The sequence below is a fragment of the Hydra vulgaris genome, chromosome 11, assembly GCF_038396675.1.
Source record: "Hydra vulgaris chromosome 11, alternate assembly HydraT2T_AEP".
Classification (NCBI taxonomy): domain Eukaryota; kingdom Metazoa; phylum Cnidaria; class Hydrozoa; order Anthoathecata; family Hydridae; genus Hydra; species Hydra vulgaris.
Genome location: NC_088930.1, coordinates 13,584,717 through 13,607,105, shown reverse-complemented (window position 1 = coordinate 13,607,105; position 22,389 = coordinate 13,584,717). Strand labels below are relative to the sequence as shown.

At 26.6% G+C, this 22,389-nt stretch overlaps 2 protein-coding genes across 2 annotated transcripts in view; both read right to left on the bottom strand.

Moving 5' to 3' along the window:
* The window catches only part of LOC100205064 (26S proteasome non-ATPase regulatory subunit 3), a 56,494-nt gene extending 44,757 nt beyond the window's left edge, over positions 1 to 11,737 (bottom strand). Inside the window, exons 1-3 of the mRNA XM_065810175.1 lie at positions 11,614 to 11,737; positions 6,618 to 6,767; positions 6,309 to 6,463 (exon numbers count right to left, since the gene is read on the bottom strand). Of these exons, the coding sequence (XP_065666247.1) occupies positions 6,309 to 6,463; positions 6,618 to 6,767; positions 11,614 to 11,695 (387 nt within the window). The 5' untranslated portion in view covers positions 11,696 to 11,737. The remainder of the gene's footprint in view (positions 1 to 6,308; positions 6,464 to 6,617; positions 6,768 to 11,613) is intronic.
* Positions 11,738 to 17,379: 5,642 nt separating this feature from the next.
* On the bottom strand, positions 17,380 to 21,025 carry LOC124813346 (uncharacterized). Its single transcript, XM_065810174.1, has 2 exons — positions 20,864 to 21,025; positions 17,380 to 19,099 (listed from the first exon to the last, which is right to left on the bottom strand). The coding sequence occupies exons 1-2, from the start codon at positions 20,921 to 20,923 to the stop codon at positions 17,576 to 17,578; spliced, it is 1,584 nt and encodes a 527-aa protein (XP_065666246.1). The 5' UTR covers positions 20,924 to 21,025; the 3' UTR covers positions 17,380 to 17,575.
* Between the last annotated feature and the right edge of the window lie 1,364 nt (positions 21,026 to 22,389).

The following is a 22,389-nucleotide window of genomic DNA, read 5'->3' as shown; positions in this document are numbered from 1 at the left end:
TAATATTTAAAGCCACAGCTTTTTAATTTTTTATTCAAACCATGACCTACTATAGCAACAGACAGAGTAAACATACTGCTTTAAAAAAAACTGTAGGCAAGTTATAATTTTATAAATTTCAAATTAATAATTTGTAATATGGCGCATTCCAGAAAAAGAACGTGGTCTTTTAATTTTATATATATTAAATTTGCTTTCTTTTAAGAGCTAAATAATTTGAAGAATATAGTTTTTAAGTGCTATGTCACTGGATGCATGGTTTATAAGTATTGTGTCACTGGATACAGAGGTAACTATGATGTCACTAAGTCTGTGAAAGTTTTTTGCCTTCCATATGAAAAAATGTGGATGAACGATAAAGATGGATAACTGCTATACCTTGAGATAATATTCCAGATAGCCCAAATACTTTTATTTGTGAAGATCATTGACCTAAAGACTTTGAAAAAGTTTTAGTTTACAGAAAGTAAAGGCCAAATCACCACCATCTGTATAACTCAAATTCCAACTCCACTGGCACCACCAAGACCAACTAATAAATCATTGCCATCTTTAAGAAGTACTATATCTGATGAAATGGAGGCTTTAGTGAAACTGGATATTTCTTTTTTTGAAGATTTGTGTAATAAAATAATGTCTGAAACTATATCTTTTTCCTTCTCAATAATATTAAATAGCTATGAAAACTGTTTAAATATATTGGACAACTTGGGTGATCTAAAGTTTATTTTAAAAATAAAAAATGATTTATCCATTGATAGCTATTACTTTGGTGTTAAGTGCACCATAAAACCTTTTTCTTACAATCATATGAATATTATTGACTGTATTAGTCGTCTCTATGCTGCAATACACTATCTGAATTCTTTACCAATTGATCACAAGAAAAGTATTACTATTAAACAGATGTTAATTTTGAACTCATTAATGTTTGTTGTGAAAAAAAGTATTCTCCCAATATGGTTGCTAGGTTGAGTACTTTTTATTGTCAAGAACTCTTTACTCTTGATTACATGATAATTACGAACTACCAAGTATATCTTTGATGACAAAGTTGACATTAAAGTTAGAAATGTTGGAGATGATGATTTTTTAAAGTCATATTTTAACAAATGTTATATTTCTCAAAGACAGGTTATTCTACTAATTGATGAAATTTATGTTAAACCACAGTTAACATATCAAGAAGGTAACATTTTTGGTAAATCTGTAAATTCTCTAAATGATTTAGCGAAAACAGTTTTGGGTTTAGTGATTTGTTCTTTATTTAATGGAAAAATAGTCTTTGTATAAAGCATTACTAGTAACAGGTTAAGATCCTAACTTTTAATATGATCAAATAATGCAAACAATAAAGAATTGTGGTAATTCTGTTGTTGCTATTCTTTGCGACAATAACAAAGTAAATAAAAAGTTTTTTGGAACAAAACTTTGTTTCTCTTTTTTCTTTTGTTTAATCTGAGATTAAACAAGAAAAAAAAGAGAGACAAAGCCATATAGAAAGAAAATGTATTCATTAGTGCGCCAAGTATTACAGAGATTCTCCGTAATACTTGGTACACTAATGATAACATTTTCCTTCTATATGACTTTCTTTATTTAATAAAATTTATTCGCAACAATTGGCTCACAGAAAATGTCAAGAACTATGTTTTACTTACAAAAGGTATTTCAAGAACTGCAAAATGGTCAGATCTTAAAAAACTTTTTCAATTTGAAAAAGATGCAATTGTAAAATTGTCTAAACCTAATAAAACTGCAATTTTTTAACTAAAGTTAATAAAACTGCAAAACTTGCTTAAGAGTATTTTGTGATGAGATGTAGTTGCTTTAAAAACTCATTCATCCATTAAAAATATTGATGACACCACAGTGTTTTTGTCTATTTTTATCAAATTTTTTAAAATTAATAATGTTAAAAGACTTTATGAAGATAATTTTATTAGAGATAAATGTTGTGCTTTTTTTTTCATCAAAGAATGATAAACAATTGAACTTTCTTTTAAATTTGGCTGATATGGTTGAAAAAATGGCTCCTGAAAAACAAGGTAATAGACTAAAAAATTTAACCAAAGATACTTCTCGTGCTTTTTCGCATACATGTTGTAGGATGGTTGAACTAGTAAAACATTTACTAACTATAAGTTATAAGTATATGTTTGCCATGGACATTTTACTAGTGACCTTATTGAGAAAGCATTTGAAAAACTTTGATAAGAATAAGGTGGTAAAACATATGCTTTCATAAAAAAACTTGCTTAGAGTTTTTTTAAAAGCTGTATGTTTACTTAGCCTGTCACTATAGTAGGCCATGAATCAAACAGATAAATAATAATTATTAATGTTAGACATCCAAACCTCTCCAGCTCTGAGTTATTTTTATAACTGCAGTATTTAAAGTATCCTTAAAAAAAATTTTCACTTTAAGAAACTTCTTGAGTACCACGAGCAGGGTGGCCACACTTTTTTTGTCTGAAAAAATTCGGATAAATTAGGATAATTTAGGAGATTTTTAAAGGTTTTTAAGGAGATTAATCAGGAAATTTGAAAAAAAAAGGATAAAAATCTTAGGAGATTTTAGGAGGATTTCAAAAATAAAGTGGCACTAAAAAATTTTTATTTTATTTAAAGACTGTAATAACACCTAGCTAAATTAATTAAGATAAAATTAGGGCCCAAACATTGTTATTTAAAATAATCTAACATCTCTACACATTCAAAAATTTTAACTTGAAACAAATCGAATTTCATACTTGCATTATAAATTTATCAAACTTAACATTGTAATAAATAGATGACTTAATGACTAAGTAACAAAAAATAAATAACCAACAATCATTAAAATACACAGCCAATTTCAAAAACTTAAATTTATATTTTATGTTATACTTTATATTTATATTATATTTTATATATATAAAGAAATAATGAAATCAGAAAAACAAAACGATTGAAAAAGTAAACATCTAAATCTCAGCCTTCTTGTCAATAAGTACTATTTTTGCTGCTGTAATTTTTTCAAGTAAATCCTGCTTTTCAGAGGCAACTCTCTTTAGCGCATTAGATTTTAGAACTGATTTGACTTCTATCAATGAATTTTTGATTTTTATCAATGACTTCTGCTTTTCCGCTTGCAATGCATACTCATCTGCATCATATCTGAACTAAAGTATCGTACCTTCAAGGGTATGAATTTGTTCATTATAACTAGCAATCTCTTTATTAAAATTTTTCAGTTTAGTATCACGGTCAGTTTTAAGGCCTTCAAGGACTTCTCTTTTTGACTGCTAAAGTATAGTTTTTGTGCATTCTTAACATGTCCCAGAAGTTTAGTTGTCATAGCTAATTGGGACGATTTTATATTTTCACTGCACATGTGGTCATGTACAATTCTCTGTGCAACAAGAGTATCAGTTAGCATATTATTGTTTAGAAGTTGGTCGTTTATACTGAATCCACGCTCTACTTGTGCTTGGCCATGAGACAATATTAGTAACAATTGGTTAATTTTCATTAAGGCCTTGAATCTTGAAGCATCTGTATATTGAACAAAAAAAGAATCCAATCTATACCTTTTTTTTTGAACCCAAGAAATTTCTTGTTCACTTTCACAACAGTAGTTAAAAATTGTGAATACTGCAATTTGGCTTGATCAGCAGCTGAAGGTGATACCTTTTTATAAGCTACTAATATCAGCAACAACTTGTCAAAATAAAATTCACACATCTCATGAGATTCGACCATGTACAAAGGTGATAAACATAATAAGTATCTGGCAAAACATAAGTTTAGCACACTTTTTCAAACCATATGTTTGCACATTGTAACTAAAAACTGTTGAACTTCTGCTTTAAAATTATAATATTTGTGCATCAGTAACTTTTTTTCTAGATTTTAGTTGCTGCAACTCATATTTTATTCCAAACCCAAGATAAATATTTGCAACCAACACTTGATTTTTGACATCACTGATATCAACTTTTAATAATTTAAAGTTGTAGATGCTTCAGACTAAACTACTTTTTTGATAAACTTTGATAAAATTAGCCTCAGTAAATTCTTAAGTGTTTCCACAAAAAAAGGTGTCATAGGATTGTCGGTTTGGAAAACTAACAAGAAAGAATTTAACAATTTTGCAGTTTCCTTAAAAAATTGTAACTTTATTGGGACTAACACATCTTTATAGCATGAAGAAAGGTATTCATAATGAGTATTTTGCGCAGGCTTACATTGACCAGGCTGCTTGCTTTTTGGTAAATTTTTCCAAAAGTCAATAATCACAATAATCTTGGGCCGTATTTCCATCGCTCTCTTTGCTACTTTCTTATTTTCAAAAAAATTGTTAAACAATGCAAAATAATTTATTTTATAAATTTAGAATTCAGCTGGTGGCTTTCTCAATTTTATGATTTACAATTTCATATATTACAAAATTATATTTTAGAAAAAAACTTTTGGCAAAAAGGATTAGTTAAAAGAAAGATATCCGGAAATAAAAAATGATCAAACATACCTAATATAATAACATAATACTTAACCAAATAAATTTTTTTATAATTATTGTCTTTTAACCACTTAAAATTTAGCTTTATTTTTGACTGACATTTTCTATTCTGAAAAGACAAATTATTTTAGGTCAACTTAATTAAAATTTTAATAAAAATAATTTTGATGTTCAGAACTTAGACAGAAATAAGAAAAAAAAACTTAAATTTTAATAGAATAAAATTTTTAAATTATTAAAATATAACAAAAATATTGAATATACATTTGAGTAACTTAATTTCTCTCTGTTTACAACAGGACTAACTCCAAGCCTGAACCATTTCATTAACTTTATTGTTGATTGGCTAATAATAGTTTATGCATTATACTCAGGTAAAATAAATTAGGAGAATTTAGGAGTATTTGAGAAAATCATCTATACTTTAGGAGAAATTAGGTCTTTTTAGGATGTTTTTCAAATATTAGGACATTTTAGGAGGCGTGGCCACCCTGCACGAGGTTTTGTGTATTGTTTTTCATATTTATGATCTTTCCAACAATCTCACGTCTAAAGTGACTCTATTTTCTTACAACACAACTCTAAACTTCAGTCTTGACAAAAAAAAATTCTTTTTGATTGCTTTGATCAGGCAGCTGCTTGATTGTAACCTCTTCTGTGACAGCTTGGGGCTAATAGTGACTGGAAAATTTTTATCCAAACAAAACCCAGTTGTTTGTGGTTAATAATTATTAGAATGTTGATATTTTTCCAATATTAACGAATAACAACAGTTTTACTAAGTCTTATGTTCTTGGATTATCATTAAATACTGACCTCATTTGGAAACGATATCTATACCTCTTTCTTTTTTTATCTCTTCCATTAACCAAAACTCAATCTCACATGACTTGTCATTTAGTTGCACCCATTTACTTTATCTGCCTCTTTAAGCTCTACAAATTTTTATTAATCCTAGTTCTTTCCTAGCACATCCATGGTTTGGAATTCTTTCCTGTCTTCGTGTTTTACCAATACATATAATTTACAGTTTTTTAAGTCTTCTGTCAACTATTTTCTTGCTATTAAACAATATTCATTGTTTTATGGTAATTCCGAACTTAATAGTGGTTGTTGGCAGCCTTGTTGGAAGTAAATATGTTTTAAAGAAAACTACCATCAGCTGGCTCTCACACTTATTTCTCACTTTACAATAATTAAAACAAAAAATCATATGTATAAATATAAATTTAAAAGTTTTTAAATAAACTCAATAAAACTCCTAGAAATTCCATAAACCTATAAAAACTGATAAAAATCATAATGCTATAAACCAATTCACAAGTTTGCTGTGCTGTAACAAAGCATATTTATAAACAGACTTATTATAGCTAGTGTTAACACACATGTCAGCATTTGCAAAACCGCTTTCTGTAAATAAATTATTCACTCAACCACCACTTAAAACTTTGAATTTTTTATCTTTGAATAACATATTCTATCTCCTTATTTTATGTGTTATTTTACTACATCGTTTCAAATCTAATATAACTAAATATTCTGTATCATTTTCAATCTCATTCAACTTTTCTTAACTGCTTTAAAATAGATATACAGTGTTTACATTGAGAATATAAAATAAGTTTAATGAAACATTTTTTTAAAGTTGCAATTTTTTCAAAACCTTTTTTTCGTTTTATTACAAATACATCAACTATTAAAAAACAACTAAGAATACCAAACAATTTTAAAATTGATTATATTTTTAGTCTAGAAAACTCGCATTGATTTTTTTTTTACCTGTTAAGTAACTATAAGTGCATACCTTATCGAATTGAGTATTGTCAATAAAATATATAGTGCATAACAGATGTAGATAAACATCTATTTCTGGTAATTGTTGAAAGTTCAAACTTTTTTTTTCATCTGCAGTCTCAGTTGGTTCACTATCAAAGAATCCAAGTAATGAAGTTTTCGCAACTTTAATTGAAAAATAAAAACACAGAAAATAAATATAACAGCAAATTAAAAAAAAAAATAGTACAATTTTTTTTATCATGTACTATAAGGTAAAAAAAATTATTATTATAAAATTTTTATTAAATACTATTTAACAAAAATAAAATTGGAAGACCTGCTTGAGCAAATGATGCAATAATATTAACAAGTAGTTTTTCATTTAACTTCTTTCGAACATTTACAAGAGATCGAAGAACACGAGAAGAGTATCTAGGCTCTTTATTAAGTACAGCTTTTTCAATAAGTCTTAGTTGATCTTTGATATCTGCAAAAAAAAATGCTATAATGATACTATCCCAGTGCACAACATAAACTAAAAAACTACTATACTGATCAAATTGATTGACTAAAATAAAAAATACAGTTTTATCTTATTTTAGAATAGTAGAGTAAAAAAAAGTTCATCAAAACTTAACTGTTTAGGTTTTATGTGAAGCCAAATAAATTTTAAATTAGAAAACAAAAATTTTTTATGAGGTAAAAAGTAACTACAAGGCACCTATTCAAAGTTTTGAGATTGAGAACGGCTATTTGTCAGTCGATGTATATAAACAGTAAAAAAATTAAAATAAAAACACTCAGAATAAATGTTTTAAAAAACATTTCAGTCTATTAATTTGCCTTTTTGAGGTTTTTTTAAAAAACAGCAAGCTTAAATCATTAATTATCTATATCCTCAATATGACAATATTCTAAAGTGTAATTTATTCATTCAGTATGAATTAAAAAATGCATACTTTCAGGAAAGTCTTTTCAATGCAACCTAAATTTTAGGTAGAAAAAGCAATCTGAATAAAAGAATTGTTACCAATAGCCTATTATGATTTTTTTAGTAGCTGCGATTTTTTTCTAAGTTTTCAAACCAGCTTAACTTTATTGCAAAGATTGTAAATAATGTAAGCAATTGTGTACAGCAAGGTAGAATTCTTTCACTACTCTTGTTTGGATTTTATATATGAAAACTGATTTCCAATATTAAAGATTTGCATATTGGATGTAACATAGGTGGCAATTTTTTGAATCTTTTGGCATATTCCGATGATATTTTCCTTATTGCACAATCTTGGTTTGTATTGCCAAAATTACCAACTGCATTAAACATTGACCAAGAATACAAATACCAAGAAAGCAGTGTGTATTTTAGCTGGTTGTGAACTAGTTTTCGCGGATAAATTTAACTATCTAGGTCACATAATTTAAAATAATTTAATTGATAATGCTGATATAAATAGAGATATTAAAATACATACAAATATTCGCAACAGACAATTCAAGTGATGCTCAGTTAATGTAAAAACACAGTTATTTAAGACACACTGCCTCTGTTTGTACAATGTGGCTTTGTGGCTTAAATTTAGTGTAAAAGTGTTAAATCTTCTTATAAGAAATGTGCTAAAATATATTTTTTTGGCTATGACAAGTATTCAAGTGTTGAAAAAATGTTTAATAAGCTGGGCCTGTCTACACTAAATACTTTATTGCTTAACTGCAGACATAGTCTTAAAAATCAGCTTGTCATCTGCGCTAGTAAAAATACAGCTATGTTTGCATTAAACAGAATTATTAATTGATCATGTTTATTTTAACTATGGACCTTGTACTTGTTGTCTGAAATAAATTTTATAAATAAAAAAATAATAAATAAAAAAATGTAACTAGATTTGTGCATAAAGAAAGATAATTGTTTTAGGAGTCAAAAAACACTCAAAAAACTAAACTAAAAGTTCATGGTAAGAAAAGAGCACACATAAAAAGTTGAGATTTTTGCATTTTACTTTATTTTCGGCATTTTGAAAAACTGCTAAATCTATGTATATCTAAAAACATGAGCATGAGACATAAACTACAAGTGCTTTAATTTTTAAAAGATAAAGCAAAACAAAAGTACTTTATAATTTTGCTAGCTATAGTTGTCATTATATAAACTTATTACTGATTTCAAAATGATTAAAAATTTTTCTTTTAATGAAAAACTAAAATGTTGATAAATCTGTTATAAATAAAATATTGATAAATCTGTTATAAATAAAATATTGATAAATCTGTTATAAATAAAATATTGATAAATCTGTTATAAATAAAATATTGATAAATCTGTTATAAATAAAATATTGATAAATCTGTTATAAATAAAATATTGATAAATCTGTTATAAATAAAATAGCAACTGTATGTCCACTTAGTATTTAAACAAGCTTTACATAAAACAATGTATTTAGAAGAGATTAAGACTGCAACAATGGGACGAAATTATGATTGCAGATAAAAATCTTTTTTTTTAATGAGGTTAACTAAAGAAAATTATAAAGAAGTCCCCAAGTGCCGAGACAAGTTGTGTTTATGTTAAAGAAAATGTTAAAAAAAAATTTGGGGTTACACTTTTTTGATTAAAACTAAATGATATATGCAAATCATTAAAACTAAAATTTTCAATTTAGTCGAGGCTTCTCCATTTTATCTTTACCTTCTCCATTTTATCATTTAACACTTTCTTTAAAATGAACACAACTTATCTTAGCACTAGAGAATTTCTTTAAAAAAAACTAGTGAAAAAACACTCAAAAACAACATCACAGCGCTCGAAATAATTATTCAATGGTTGCAAATCAACATTGATCGGCTGAAATAAAATAATCAAAAACCGGTCGATCAAATCATTTTTTAGACAATCAATTTTTTATTAAATTTTACTAAAATTTAAAATGCATTTTTTTTATTTTAAAATTCATTCTCGTGTTACTCGTCATTCTGTTAAGTCTCAATCTTTTACTGTGACTGTTCGTAATTGCTCTAAAAATTCTTATTCATCTAGTTTTTTTCCTCGAACATCAGTTCTTTGGAATTCGTTTCCTTAATCTTGTTTTCCTGTTTCACATAATCTGCAATCTTTTAAGTCATCTGTTAATCGTTATTTTGCCTTATTGACTCTTCCCTTCCAGTAACTTCCAACTCTAACAATGGTTGCTTGCAGCCTTGGTGGAAGTGAAGATGTTGAAAGAAAAAAAATTGATGTCAGGCCTTTAATTGTATCTTGTGTTGAATGAGGGTTTTCTTCAATAACAGCATGCAATTGCTTGATAATCTCAGCTATATTTACATTTTTTTTCAATGTTTTAAGTTTTTAATCTCTCTTAATATAACGATGACTAGATGGAATAGTATTTTTGATTCCTATTAAAACTAAAACATTCAAACTAAATATTTTAACTTGATGTAGAGTTTAAGGTAGTTTTGTTTATGATGCGAATTGCAGAATATTAATTTTATTAATTGAATAATTTTATCAAAGTTAATTGAAAAACTTTAGTGATTATTAAATCAAGGTGGCCAGCCAATAACTAATTCAAAATTCTAGGATTTTCCCAGGACTTTTCAAGTCATTTGGGTTTCATTTTGGGTTTTACAAGGATATATTGATTTTTTCTTGCCTAGAAAAAAACAAATTATGTTGATTTATGAAAAATATGAAAATGAAAAATAACTAAACAATCAGTAGATGTTAATAATACTGACAGTAACATTAAACAGAACTTCTTTACAGTAAATACATAATTATCAAATCCAGTATAAATCTACCCAAAATTAATAATGACTTTGTAAAAGTAAAACATAAGAACGAATTATTAAACTATTTCAGAAAAAAGTTTCAGGATTTCTAAGAGTTATTGCTAAAAGGGGTATTTTTCCAGGACTTTTCCAGGTTTTCAAGGACCACTGGCTACTTGTAAATAAAGTTCATTGAAAAGGTAATTGTTGTCTACATGTTTACATACAGTCTAGATGTTTTTAAAATTAACCATATAAACTATTTTAAAAGATTTACTTTTATCATAAAAAATACATACTTTTAAAATAAATATAAGTTGATATATTATATGATTCCAAAAATTTCAGACAAAGTTCAATGCACTTTATAGCATATGACATAATATCTTAAATAGTTAAACGCATTTCAATTTTATAGAATTTATTTAAATGAGATTAGTTTTTTCATACAGCTTTTAAAATGGCTTTTTAAAATCAAAACATACACTTAGATAAACCTAAAAAATTTACAGTTAAACATAATCTTGAAAAACGAGTGCCAAGATCAACCATATACAGTGTTCTTGAACACTGTTTATGTCACTTATAACCGAGGCTTTTTACGTAAAAAAAGAAGTCATTGAATATAAAAAAATGGATAAAAAAACACATTTCTCAACCATTATCAGTGTGTTTTACTGTCAAGCAGCTCGAAAATTTAATTATAATCAGTTACAAATTAGTTATACACTTAAAACTAAGACTGATATTTGATTATAAAAAAAGGCAATTCCATATGGTATCAATGATGAACTTGCATAATTCAAATCTTTATGCTGATACCTTTACCACAATTTTAGGAATCTTGACTGCATCTTGGATGATGATATATTAACCTTCAGAAAACAGGGCACTGAGTGAAAATTGTGTATCTGTGAGTATGCTCAGGAATATTTTTCTATATCAACATGGTTAAATTTGCTCTTTTTTGCGGTGTAAGAACTAGAAGGATATATTGGTAATTACTGAATTATCCTCGTTTGTAATGTGAAGCTAGAAAAAAAATTTGATATACTGATATAAAAAAAATTTGATTAACTGACTTAAAATGCGCTTTGTTGACTCAAAGATAAAAACATTTTTTAAGAATAGATGAATCTAGTCCTCCAATAAAAAGATGTTATACCATGATAGAAAAAAAGAGTATAAGAAAAATGAAGAAAAGAAAGATAAATTTGCTAAGTAATAAAAGTAGTAACAATGAACAAAAAATGAAACTAATGTTTAGCAAATTGTTTCTGAGCTAGAAAAACATTTCCAAACGTTAGTTTCAGATTTTTGTTTTAAACAACTTTTAAAAAATAATAACATTAAATAATGGAATAACAGAAAATAATTTAAAAAATGCATAAAAGTTATTGACAAAATAAACTAAATAATAATAATGTGCACTTTATCAACAAACCATTATTTTACCTAAATATTTAAAGTGGCACATTAAAAACAAAATCACTTGTTTACAAGGATGCAAAATAAAACTCTATGATGTATTAATTCTATTCGAAAAGTACATATAAATAAATTACCTTCAGAAGAAATCTTATTTAACTCTTCTTGGCTTATAGGAGAAACGTCAACAGTCATTTCAATGTCATCTGATTGAGTCATCTTGATCCACTATATAATATAACTAGTAAGAGTAGAGAAAGCATGAAAAACTAAGTTTCAGATATATATATATATATATATATATATATATATATATATATATATATATATATATATATATATATTGATATTTAAGGCTGTTTTGTATTATAATAATAAAATAAAACTCATAGTTGTAAAAGAGTGCTCAATATTAAAGAGATATTTTAAATAGAGCAATATATATATATATATATGTATATATATATATATATATACAGCCCTCGGAATTAAGATAAAAAGAGGTCGGCAATAATTTGCCGACCTTAATCTGTTAGAGGTCGGCATCAGGTAGGCATAAAAAATTTGTTACAAAGGTTTTGCTATGAAACATTGAAATGAGGACAGCAATTTTTTGCCAACCTTAAACACTTCTAGGTCGGCAGTTAGGACGGCATTGCCGAATGCCGACCCTAATTCCGTATTTTATATATATATATATATATATATATATATATATATATATATATATATATATATATATATATATATATATATATATATATATATATATGAAGGCGTCAACGGAAGAACGATCAGAGTCAAACTTTTGCTGTTTTGAGAAAATCAATCTTTAGGATTTAAAACACCATTATGTAATTTAATTATTATGTAGCTTAAAATACCAAAACTCAAGACTCCAATCATTTTTCGATTAGTCACTTTAGGTAGACAAAGTATGAACCCAGGGCTATAATAAAAGGGCAATAACTCAAAAAAATCAAACTTGTGACAAAAAAATCAAACTTGTGACATTTTTCCGTTGAGGCCTTCATATATATGTTAAATAAATCAAAATTAAATAGTAAACATGAAGAAATATTTAAAAAATTACTTATTTAAACAAAACAAATGATATAATTATATGAAATATTTATTTTGAAAAAAAAACCAAATTGGTAAAATTAAAATTAAAATATCATTATGGTCTGAAATACTATCAAGAAAATATCTATACAATCTTATCTTCATGGAATTTTAAATATCAATCTACATATACTAGGCTCAAAAACAAAAATGAATTTTATAGAATGAAAAAGTTGCTGGTAATTATATTAGCAAACATTTGTGTATTTAAAAACCAATAGAAATAAATATTAACATATTTAACAAACTGAATAATTTACAGATGTTAGCTTTAAAGTTGCACCAGACATCTTTTAAAAAAAGTTTTTTAATTGATAAAATAAAAAGGTTGTGTGTCAAAACTTCGCTGGAATATTTATTTTAAAAAAATTAAAAAAAGGGCTAAGCAATTTGATTTACACAGGTACAATTTAAATAGTTTTCGAAATAATTTATCTGAAAACTATACAACATTGTTAAATATTACCAACTTTTTATATTAAAAAGCCATTTTTCAGGTTCATAAAACACTTTTGTCATCTATTTACAAATTAGTAACATAGCTAATTAAAAAATGTTCTCTTCATACCAATAAAGAACTTAAATAGGTTAGTGTGGGGCAACATGACACACTTTGGTATTTGCTTTGTAACAATTTTTTCAATACAACTTTTTTTTAGACAATTGGTTTAATTTGTAGAATAAATTTATACCTACAAAATTAAATTTATAAATTACCAAAATATAACAGGTTAAACTTCTGAGACTATTTAAAGTAAAACTATAAATCTAAATCAAGGTACACCATAGGTAGGGTTGCCAGATGTCTGCTTTTACGAAGGAGAACACAGTAAAAAAATTTAATTTTAACAGGTTTGGCGTTGTATTCTACTCTGTAAAAGCCAGACGCCTGGCAACCCTACCCATGGGGTACCTTGAAACAAAATGTTATTCCTAAGCATCAATATTGATATTGGATTGGATAAAAATGTATACCAACTTAATTTTTCTCTGTTTGAAAAAACTTATGAAAGCAAATTATAAGTTTAGGTATATAGTTGCTTTATTTATAATTTAATCAGAACTGTATGATAAAAAAAAAAATTTATGTCATAAAGTATTAGAAGTTAGGTACAGTAGTAGTTAGGTACAATAGTAATACCTCAATAAGAAATATTTTTGAATTTCTGACTTAATATTAAGTTTCAGTTTTGGGAAAGAAACCCTGCAACTGCTTTATTGATGTTAAAATATATTTTAATTTAAAAAGCCATATTGGAGATAACAATGTAAATATTTTTTCAAGCTAAAGATTTGATGGTAAAAAGAAAAAGAAAGAAACCATGAAATAGGCTTTATAAAATCTAAGAAACTTCAAATAAAATAAAAAACCTAAAAAAATAGTTTGCACCAAAATATTTCCTTTAATGGAGTCTGTTTTGAAATTGTTTTCACAATGCATAATGTCTATCTATATTATTAACACATAAAAAATATATAAAAAGGCTGGGGAAACTTTGACAAGCTTGTAACTGTTCACAACACATCTGTTTACTGTTTAACTGTAAGACAATCAGTATTATTACATCAGTAAGACAAGCAATTTTTAACTTTATTTAAAAAAAGTCAAAATTTTAACAAGTTTAGAGGGTAAATACTTTATCAATAAAGTAAAAAAAAAATCATTATAAAACTAAAAAACATACATATGTAAAAGCATACAAAAATACATACAGAGGAAAATGCAGCTTTTTCACAACATATAAAAAATTTTGCACATATTGAATAAATACCATTTATTAACTTAAAACCATATATTGAAATTAAACCATATGTCAGACTAAAATTATATATTGAATTATAAATATATAGAGTTAAAGCCGGCAACTTATTCGAATGTATGAATTTTTATAAGTTGAAATCTCAATTTAAGCAACTGACAGTTCAGTTGAACTGTATTTTGTTTGAAAAATATTGAGTAGTTTATTTAAACGAAAAGTAAAAAATAAAAAGAGTATTTCTTGAAAAAAAACATTAAAGATCATCAGAAAAAAGCGAAAATGTTTTACAAAAGAACAAATATGTACTGGCTTGTGCTCAAAATGCATTGTCATTTTTTTTTCTTTATTAACATTTATAAATTTTCTCGCAACACGTCTGAAATCATTTGAATCGTTTTTTGTTAATCGTTATTAAAGTTAATCGTATCGTAATCGTTATTAAAACTACGAAGATAATCGTTATCAAAATTTGTCGTATCGTATGTATCGTTTGTTTTTTGTTTTTTTTTTATTAAATTAGTAAAAGTAGTTAGCAAGAGACTTTAAAAGCACAGGCAGGTGCTTGCTTGGGGATTCCAAATTTTTTTTTATAAACTTCATTTTTAAGAAATTGCAATTATTATTGAACAAGTTTGGTTTAAATTACTTAGTAACCTTTTAGAAGTTTTACAGTGGCTTGATAATAGTTTAAGGTGATACACGACTAAAAAAATTCTGATTTTAGATTAAAATGTCCAAAAAATGTTTTTGAATTTATTCAAATTGAAATTATTTCCTGTTTTATTTGATAATACTATCTTACATTGCTTATTAACATAAAACATTTTAAAATTGAAATGTTTTATGTTAATAAGCAGTCCTTGAAATGTTCTTATCAATAAGTTTACAAAGAAACTTTGTTGGGTTCTCTTGGTTTTATTATTTGCTTGGGTTCTTTCTAAGTAACTTTGAGTAATTTTTTTCTTGAGCAATTACGCATTTTTGCATGTTTAGCATTAAACTTTAAGGCGACTCTTTTTATCCCATATTATTCTATCTTTTTAAGTAGGATTAAATTATTTACAGTGTCTAACGCTTTAGATAAGTCAACAAAGGTTCCAAGTACAAGTTTTTTTACTTTCAAAAGAGTCATTTATGTTATTTACAAGATCTAAAATTCCCTGTTCGGTTGAGTGATGCTTTTGGAAATCGAATTGTTGTTTAAATAAGATTTTGTTGTTTGTTATATTATATTTATTATATAATTTATTAAAATCTTATTGGTCTTAAAGAAAAAGTTAAAAAAAGATAAATTAAGAAAACAGTATATCTTAATTTTAATGCTTTTATAAAAACTACTTTTTTTCAAACTCTCTCTATTTAAATAAGCTATATTTAAATAAGTAATTTTTATAAACTATATTTAATTAAGCTTTTAATTTATTTTGGACCAAAAAATTTTTTTATATAATTAAATATAGTTATATAAAATTTATATATATTTTTTATAAAATAATTTTTTTTATAAAAATACTTTTTCTTCTTTTTTTGTTTGGTTACAACTTTTAGACTAATGTCCCCAAGAAGTGTCATAAAGCAGCGGTTTTTGACATAAAAACATAACAACCACAAAAAGTTAACTATAATCGATCGTTTAACAAGTGGGTAAAATATCAACAAACAATGCCAGAAAAAAAATTATAAACATCTAAAAGAAAGATAGTATATACAAATTTTTTACTTTTTTGTCCCAAAACAGAAAAAAAGCCTGGAAAAATTTTTTAACCAATTAATGACAACTATCAAACCAAACTCTTATTTCAAAATCTTTTGTATTGTTTATTAAACAACGAATCTTTTTTAATTATTTAACACAACAGTGACGAATCCAGCATTTTTGGTGTTTGAGATTTTTTGGTGCTTACTTCCAGACATGGAGCTAACTCCAAATATTTGTATGTTTACTCTTATGTTAAACAAAGCTTTGTAAAAAATTGTGATGATTGAAGGCTGGGGAAAAAAAGCTTTTAAACTTTATCCCCAATAAACGTGAGAGGCAACAAGTACATAAAATATCTTTTGTACTATTTTCAACTAGACTTATGTTTATCAATAAATTTCAAGTATCATAGTATTACGTCTCAGCGTTCAAAAATTATGACCATATAAAGTTTTAATCCCCTTCAATATGAGGGGGTTGCAAAAATCATATGGTCATAACTTTTGAACACTAAGAGATTATACTTTGAAACTTAAAATTTATCGATGAATATAAGTCTGGTTGAGAATAGTATAAAAAATATTTTATCGACTTGTTGCCCCACACGTTTGGGATTGGGGTGAAGTTTAAGTGGTTTTTTGTTGCCAGCCTCCAATCATTGCAATTTTATGCAAAACATTATTTGATATAAATATAAACTACAAATGTTTAGAGTTTGCTCCATGTCTGGAAGCTAGCTATCTCAAACACCAAAAAATGCTGGATGCATCACTGAAGCACACAATATATTTAAGATAATTATTTTACCAAATTATATCATATTTTGAAAATTTATTTTGTTCGTGAATAATAAACTAAGGTACTACAAATTTTACTGTTTTTACATGTTAATTATTTTGTATTTGTTTTTTATCTTAAAAATTGTCTTATAAAAAAAAGTTGCACACGGTTCAGAAAACTAGCATTTTTCTATAATCTAGTTTGTATTAGCATAACTTAACATACGAATTATACTAAATTTATGCTAAAGTTATTTGCTCATCGGTGGACTATTAGTGGCATTCTTTATAAGTGGCCAGTCGATAACTTTCCAAAACGTGATATAGTAGTTAGTCATTGGCAAGCCATTTTTTGCGGCTACCGTTAATGGTCCACTAAGAAACTGAAATGCAAAACTACAGTGGACCACTCAAAATGCCTATATAAGTCTACTGTACGTCCGCCATAAAATGTTTGCAGGGAATGTATTTTAAAGATGCAGAAATGCAGGTGGTCTACTATTTGCTTGTTCCTAATTGGCTATATATAGTATAAAGGAATCTCCAAATGGTTTATCTTTAAAAACAAAACAAAGTTTATTATTACTATAAAGTAGTTACATATAAAAATATTTAAGGCGAGCAACGCCCTTTTTATGAAGGCGAGCGTAAAAATCTTACATTTTAATTAGCTTTCAAATTACGTCCTTCAACGTAAAAAAGTAGGCGAAGGTTAACTTGCTATAGCTGTAATCTATTAATGTAAAAGTTTCTGGGGAATTTCTGAGTATTCATGCAAATAACTATTGTAAACATTGTTATCAAAACACGGAGACATAAAAGTATACGGTGTTTCTGAACTAAACGATTCATTCGAAACGTCTTTTACCTTTTTAAAGCTTTTGTAAACTTTATTTGGAAAACTCATATTTGGCACATCGTAAACCGTTTCAAAGCTACCTTCAATACTTTTTTTGTGTTTAGTTTCTGGAATCTCAGAGATCCCAAGATTCTCGAAGGTTATATCGTTTGTAAAAGAAGATATTCTTGTGTAATCCAAAGATAAAGTTTGTTGTGCTAACACTCGGTTTTTAAGCTTACTATCAACGGATCGTGTTCTCGATCGAGACTGATCGCCCTCGTTAAAAATGGACGAAAATTTATTTCTCATTTCAATCAAACTTGCACATCCTTTTGTTCTAATTGAACTATTAGGAAAGGAGTGTTTAATCGAATTTTTTTCGGAAAGAGTTTTCTTTTTTATTTTGTCATTTACTTGCAGATTATTGTTTTTATTAAACTGTTTAAAAAATCTTACTTCGTTGTACGTAAACTTTAGATGTTTGTGCTCAGCCATTTTATTTTTAAAAACAATATACTTAGCAGCTTCCATTTCATCATCGTTCAACGAAATATTTTGTTGAAACTCTTGTAACTGAATTAAAACATTTTTTGCCGAAAAAGAATGAAACTCATAGCTATTAGCCATTTCAACGGCAGCGATTGCCAAATCTAATTTGCTTGATTTAATAACCAGTAGCCTCTGATTTGAGATCGCTTCAAACTCCTCAGGAATTTTTACAAACTTGGATGTGTCAGGAACTATTACTAAAAATGGAATTGTCTCTTCAGCCATTATTTGAATAAGTGAAAGAGTTTTTGAATAATCGGGAGTTCTGCATATTCTAAAATCACCAAGGGCATCCAAATTTATCCGGTAGTTTTCAAGTTCGGGGTGTGTTATAACGTCTATATAATCTTGATCTCTGTTCCGAAAAGATGTTTTGGGTAGTTCCATTAATTTTCCCGGATTTAAAACCTCCCCGTTAGATGCAGTAAATCTTCTTAGGTTTGTTATCCACTTAAGTTTATACTTTTTACAATAGTTTATAACTTCTTTCAAACTATTCAGTTTAAACGAGTTTAAAATTGATATGTAAAAAACAGGTATAGGTAAGTGAGTTGGTATTTCTATTAAGTTTGAAGTCGCTGTGACACACTTCACTTTTTCAACTGGTAGTTTGCCAACAACTGTTGCAGTTTTTGAAGCAAGTTCACGGGGGCCACTATCCAACAAAAAATTAACAGTAAAAGGAAACGTGATTTCATTTATTGCAGTTTCAAGACTAAGTATATCGTTTTTACAATGATCAACATCATTTTTAGGTGTATTTAATTTGCATGGTTGGTGAACAAATTTATTAATTTTTTCAGGACAAGTAAAAGCCTTTAATTCTCTAATTAAGTTTTCTCGAACAGCTGTATACTCATTGCGTTCTATCTAAAAAAAAAAACGCTTTTAAAATCTAAAAGTATATGAGATTTTTTTTTTTTTACATTTAAATTTTTATACTTAAGTTTATGGTTACATTTAAAACGAAAGATTTTATTACAAATGTTATTATAGAGAGCAAGGATTTTTTTATAGCTTATTGTAGCTTTCAAGCAATAAACGCAATGTTTTTTTCTTTAACAAATAATATTCTAGTGTTTATAAAATTTTGCAAAAATTAGAAGTTTTTCTAATTTTTTATTGGATAACAATCCATAAATATACTTCGAAAATTGTCGTTAAAACATATTTAAGAATATCGTTACGTACGAATTCGTACGTATACACCATCGAATTCGTATACACCATCGAATTCGTACGTATACACCATACGAATTCGTACGTATACACCATATACACCATCAACAGATATTGTTAAGAACTAATAAAATCATAACCAAAGCAATCTTAAGTTTAGGAGTTGAAGTTTAATTTCATTATATTGAGGTTATCAAATGATGAACTTTGATATCCCAAGTTTATTATCAAAGGTCAATTAAAAGCCAAGAGTTAAACATTTTATGATGAAGAAAATATAGCCGACATTGTAATATTTTTGCATACAAGAGAATGGTTTTAAAAAGTTTTTTACAATGGCGCACTAAATATAATTGTTTTAATAAAAAAATTTAAAAAAATAAACGTTTTTTACATTCCAATTTACATTAATAGCGTTTAAAAAAGATGGAACTAATTACCTTTCTTATGACGAGTATAGTTAAGAAAAAAAAAAGCAATACATATTGGCAGATAATTGTAAATCAAAAAGGTGTTGAAATTAACTTTTTAACTTTTATGGTAGTTTTTTTCATCATTTAAGTAAATGAAAGATCTAAAAATGTTCTATATTTAACATTATAGTTTTATTTGTTAGTGTTTATTATTGTTACAATCAATTGTGAATATGAAAACTTGCTATTTTTACCAGGTTTGTCTACTTTTATAGATATTTGATAGAAGTATTTTACCCATTTTTACTTTTAGTATAAACAAAAAAAAAGTATCAAAAAGTAATGCATTGTGTATTGTATTGATAACTTTTTGAAAACTTTCGTATGTATATATAAAAAACACAGATCAACCGGATATCTTTTATAAACAGAAGTCAAAATATAAAACACACAAAACTGATGCTATGGAAGGTACCTATTCCAAAACTAGCCCGTTCAATTTTGGATTTATTAAATGTTCATAAAAGTTCAAAAATGTTCAAAAAAAGATTTCAACATACTTTAAACGGTTTTAAATCTGGTTCAAGAACTATACCATTTACAGCTATATTAATGCTTATGACTTTATGTATTCATAGTAACTTAAAACTTAAATGTTTTAAGTTACAAGCGAAGTGAAAAAGGCTGTTCAACACTTAGAAAAGGTTTAACAAAAGACTCGATTAAATTTAAAGTAGAAGGTTTAGTAAACATGTTGTAATTGACAAAATAAAAAGTTTCAAAGTATTTCAACGTTATTCCATTATTTATAAAAAGAAAGTTGTTGTTCACATTAATATTATTAAAAAAACAAAATAAACCAACAATCATATTTAAATTGGCCAATCAAATATAAGGCACTAATATAAAAAATATGCAACAAGTTTATTTGCAAATTTTAAACCTCTTTTTTCAACTTAAAATCTCTGATTTTTAAATTAAACAAAGACAGGAAAAATAAATAAATAGTAAGTTACGAAAGAATCGAAACATAGTTACTTACTATAAAATCTGTTGAATAGCTTAACTTTTTGTTTAATTTTAACTTTTCTCTGATATTCATCTTGTTGTCGTTAACTTGTGTCTTAACTTTAGTAAAACGAGGAAGGATGAACGAGTTCGAAACAAAATAAATATCAAAAAGTAATTAAACGTAATATATCATGCGTACTTGAAAGTACAAATTAATTAAAACTAATTAGTGGGTTTTAATTAAATTATTGGTGCTATGTTTTTGCAATTATGAATTCTTTTCATTTTTTAAAACATTTACAATAAATTTGCGTAGTTATTAGTTATCTATGCATAGTTATGTAAATTCTGATAACTGTGGAAACTTATAAATGATGGTTATTATATAAAATGTCTAAACTATTGACGGTTGATGTTAAAGTTAAAAATGTTACAAATCTTAAACGTCACGAAAAAACGTTTACGACGCATGCGCAAGTTACATAACTTTGCTTTTATGCTTATTAACAAGGCTACTATTAGTAACATGTATCAACAAATATAGTTTCTTAAAAATTAAGTATATTATCCTTTAGTTGTAATATTTCACGTCAATATCCTTTATACTTATTAAAAAGAATTATTAAAATATCATTTGTTTTTGTAGTTTCATACAATCTAAGATTTTTGTGAGAAACTTAGCTAAATTAAAAGCTAAATTTTTTTTAGCTTGTAATTTTGTAAATAGTTTGTAATTAAAAACAATTACTAAAGAATTTAATTGTCGTTTTTAATTTCAAAACTATTTTCATTTTATGTATATTTAAAGAAAAAATTTGAGACTAACTTATCTTTATACTATGACAATCGATCCAATTAATTTTTTTTATTTAGGTGCCCCAAGAAGTCCTTACGGTCTTATCACAGAGCACCGCGGATGAGCATTTAATTGGAAGTTCATGCCTCCTTCCTAACCGATGTCGCTAAACTTCCCCAGAAGAGGGGGTTTGAACCACGGATCCTTTGTTTATAAAGCAAGTGCGCTACCACAGCACCACAGCTGTGAAGCTTTAGCTTTGCATTAACAAACTATTATTACTAGAAAAAACTTAAATAGCAAACAAATATATTTATTTTGTACAATAATCAGAGTCGTTTGTTTTAAAAAAAATGAAAGTTACACTTATTTCAAAAATTCACTTGCTTTTTGTTTGTTTGGAAGATTAAGCTTTCCATAAAAATGTGTAAAAATATTTCATACAATATTTCATGCGCATACACTATAAAGCTACATAGGTCCGGTGTTAAAGGGGCTAGTATTCAGGGCCGGTGTGAGTTTGTGTCACGTGGGGGTGCCTTTACAATTTTTGCTCTCTAATAAAAAAATTGATAAAAAAAGGACCTCATTCTTTGAAATTTGCCGACTGACTGGTCTACGTTTGCAGACTGACTTGTCTAAAAGGGTCAAATTTGCCGACTAAACTAACGAAATGTATGTATGTATGAATTTACGTATTCTAATTTGCTTTATGATATCCATTAAGATGCGTTTTGATTGAACCTTTAGTTGCATTTAAG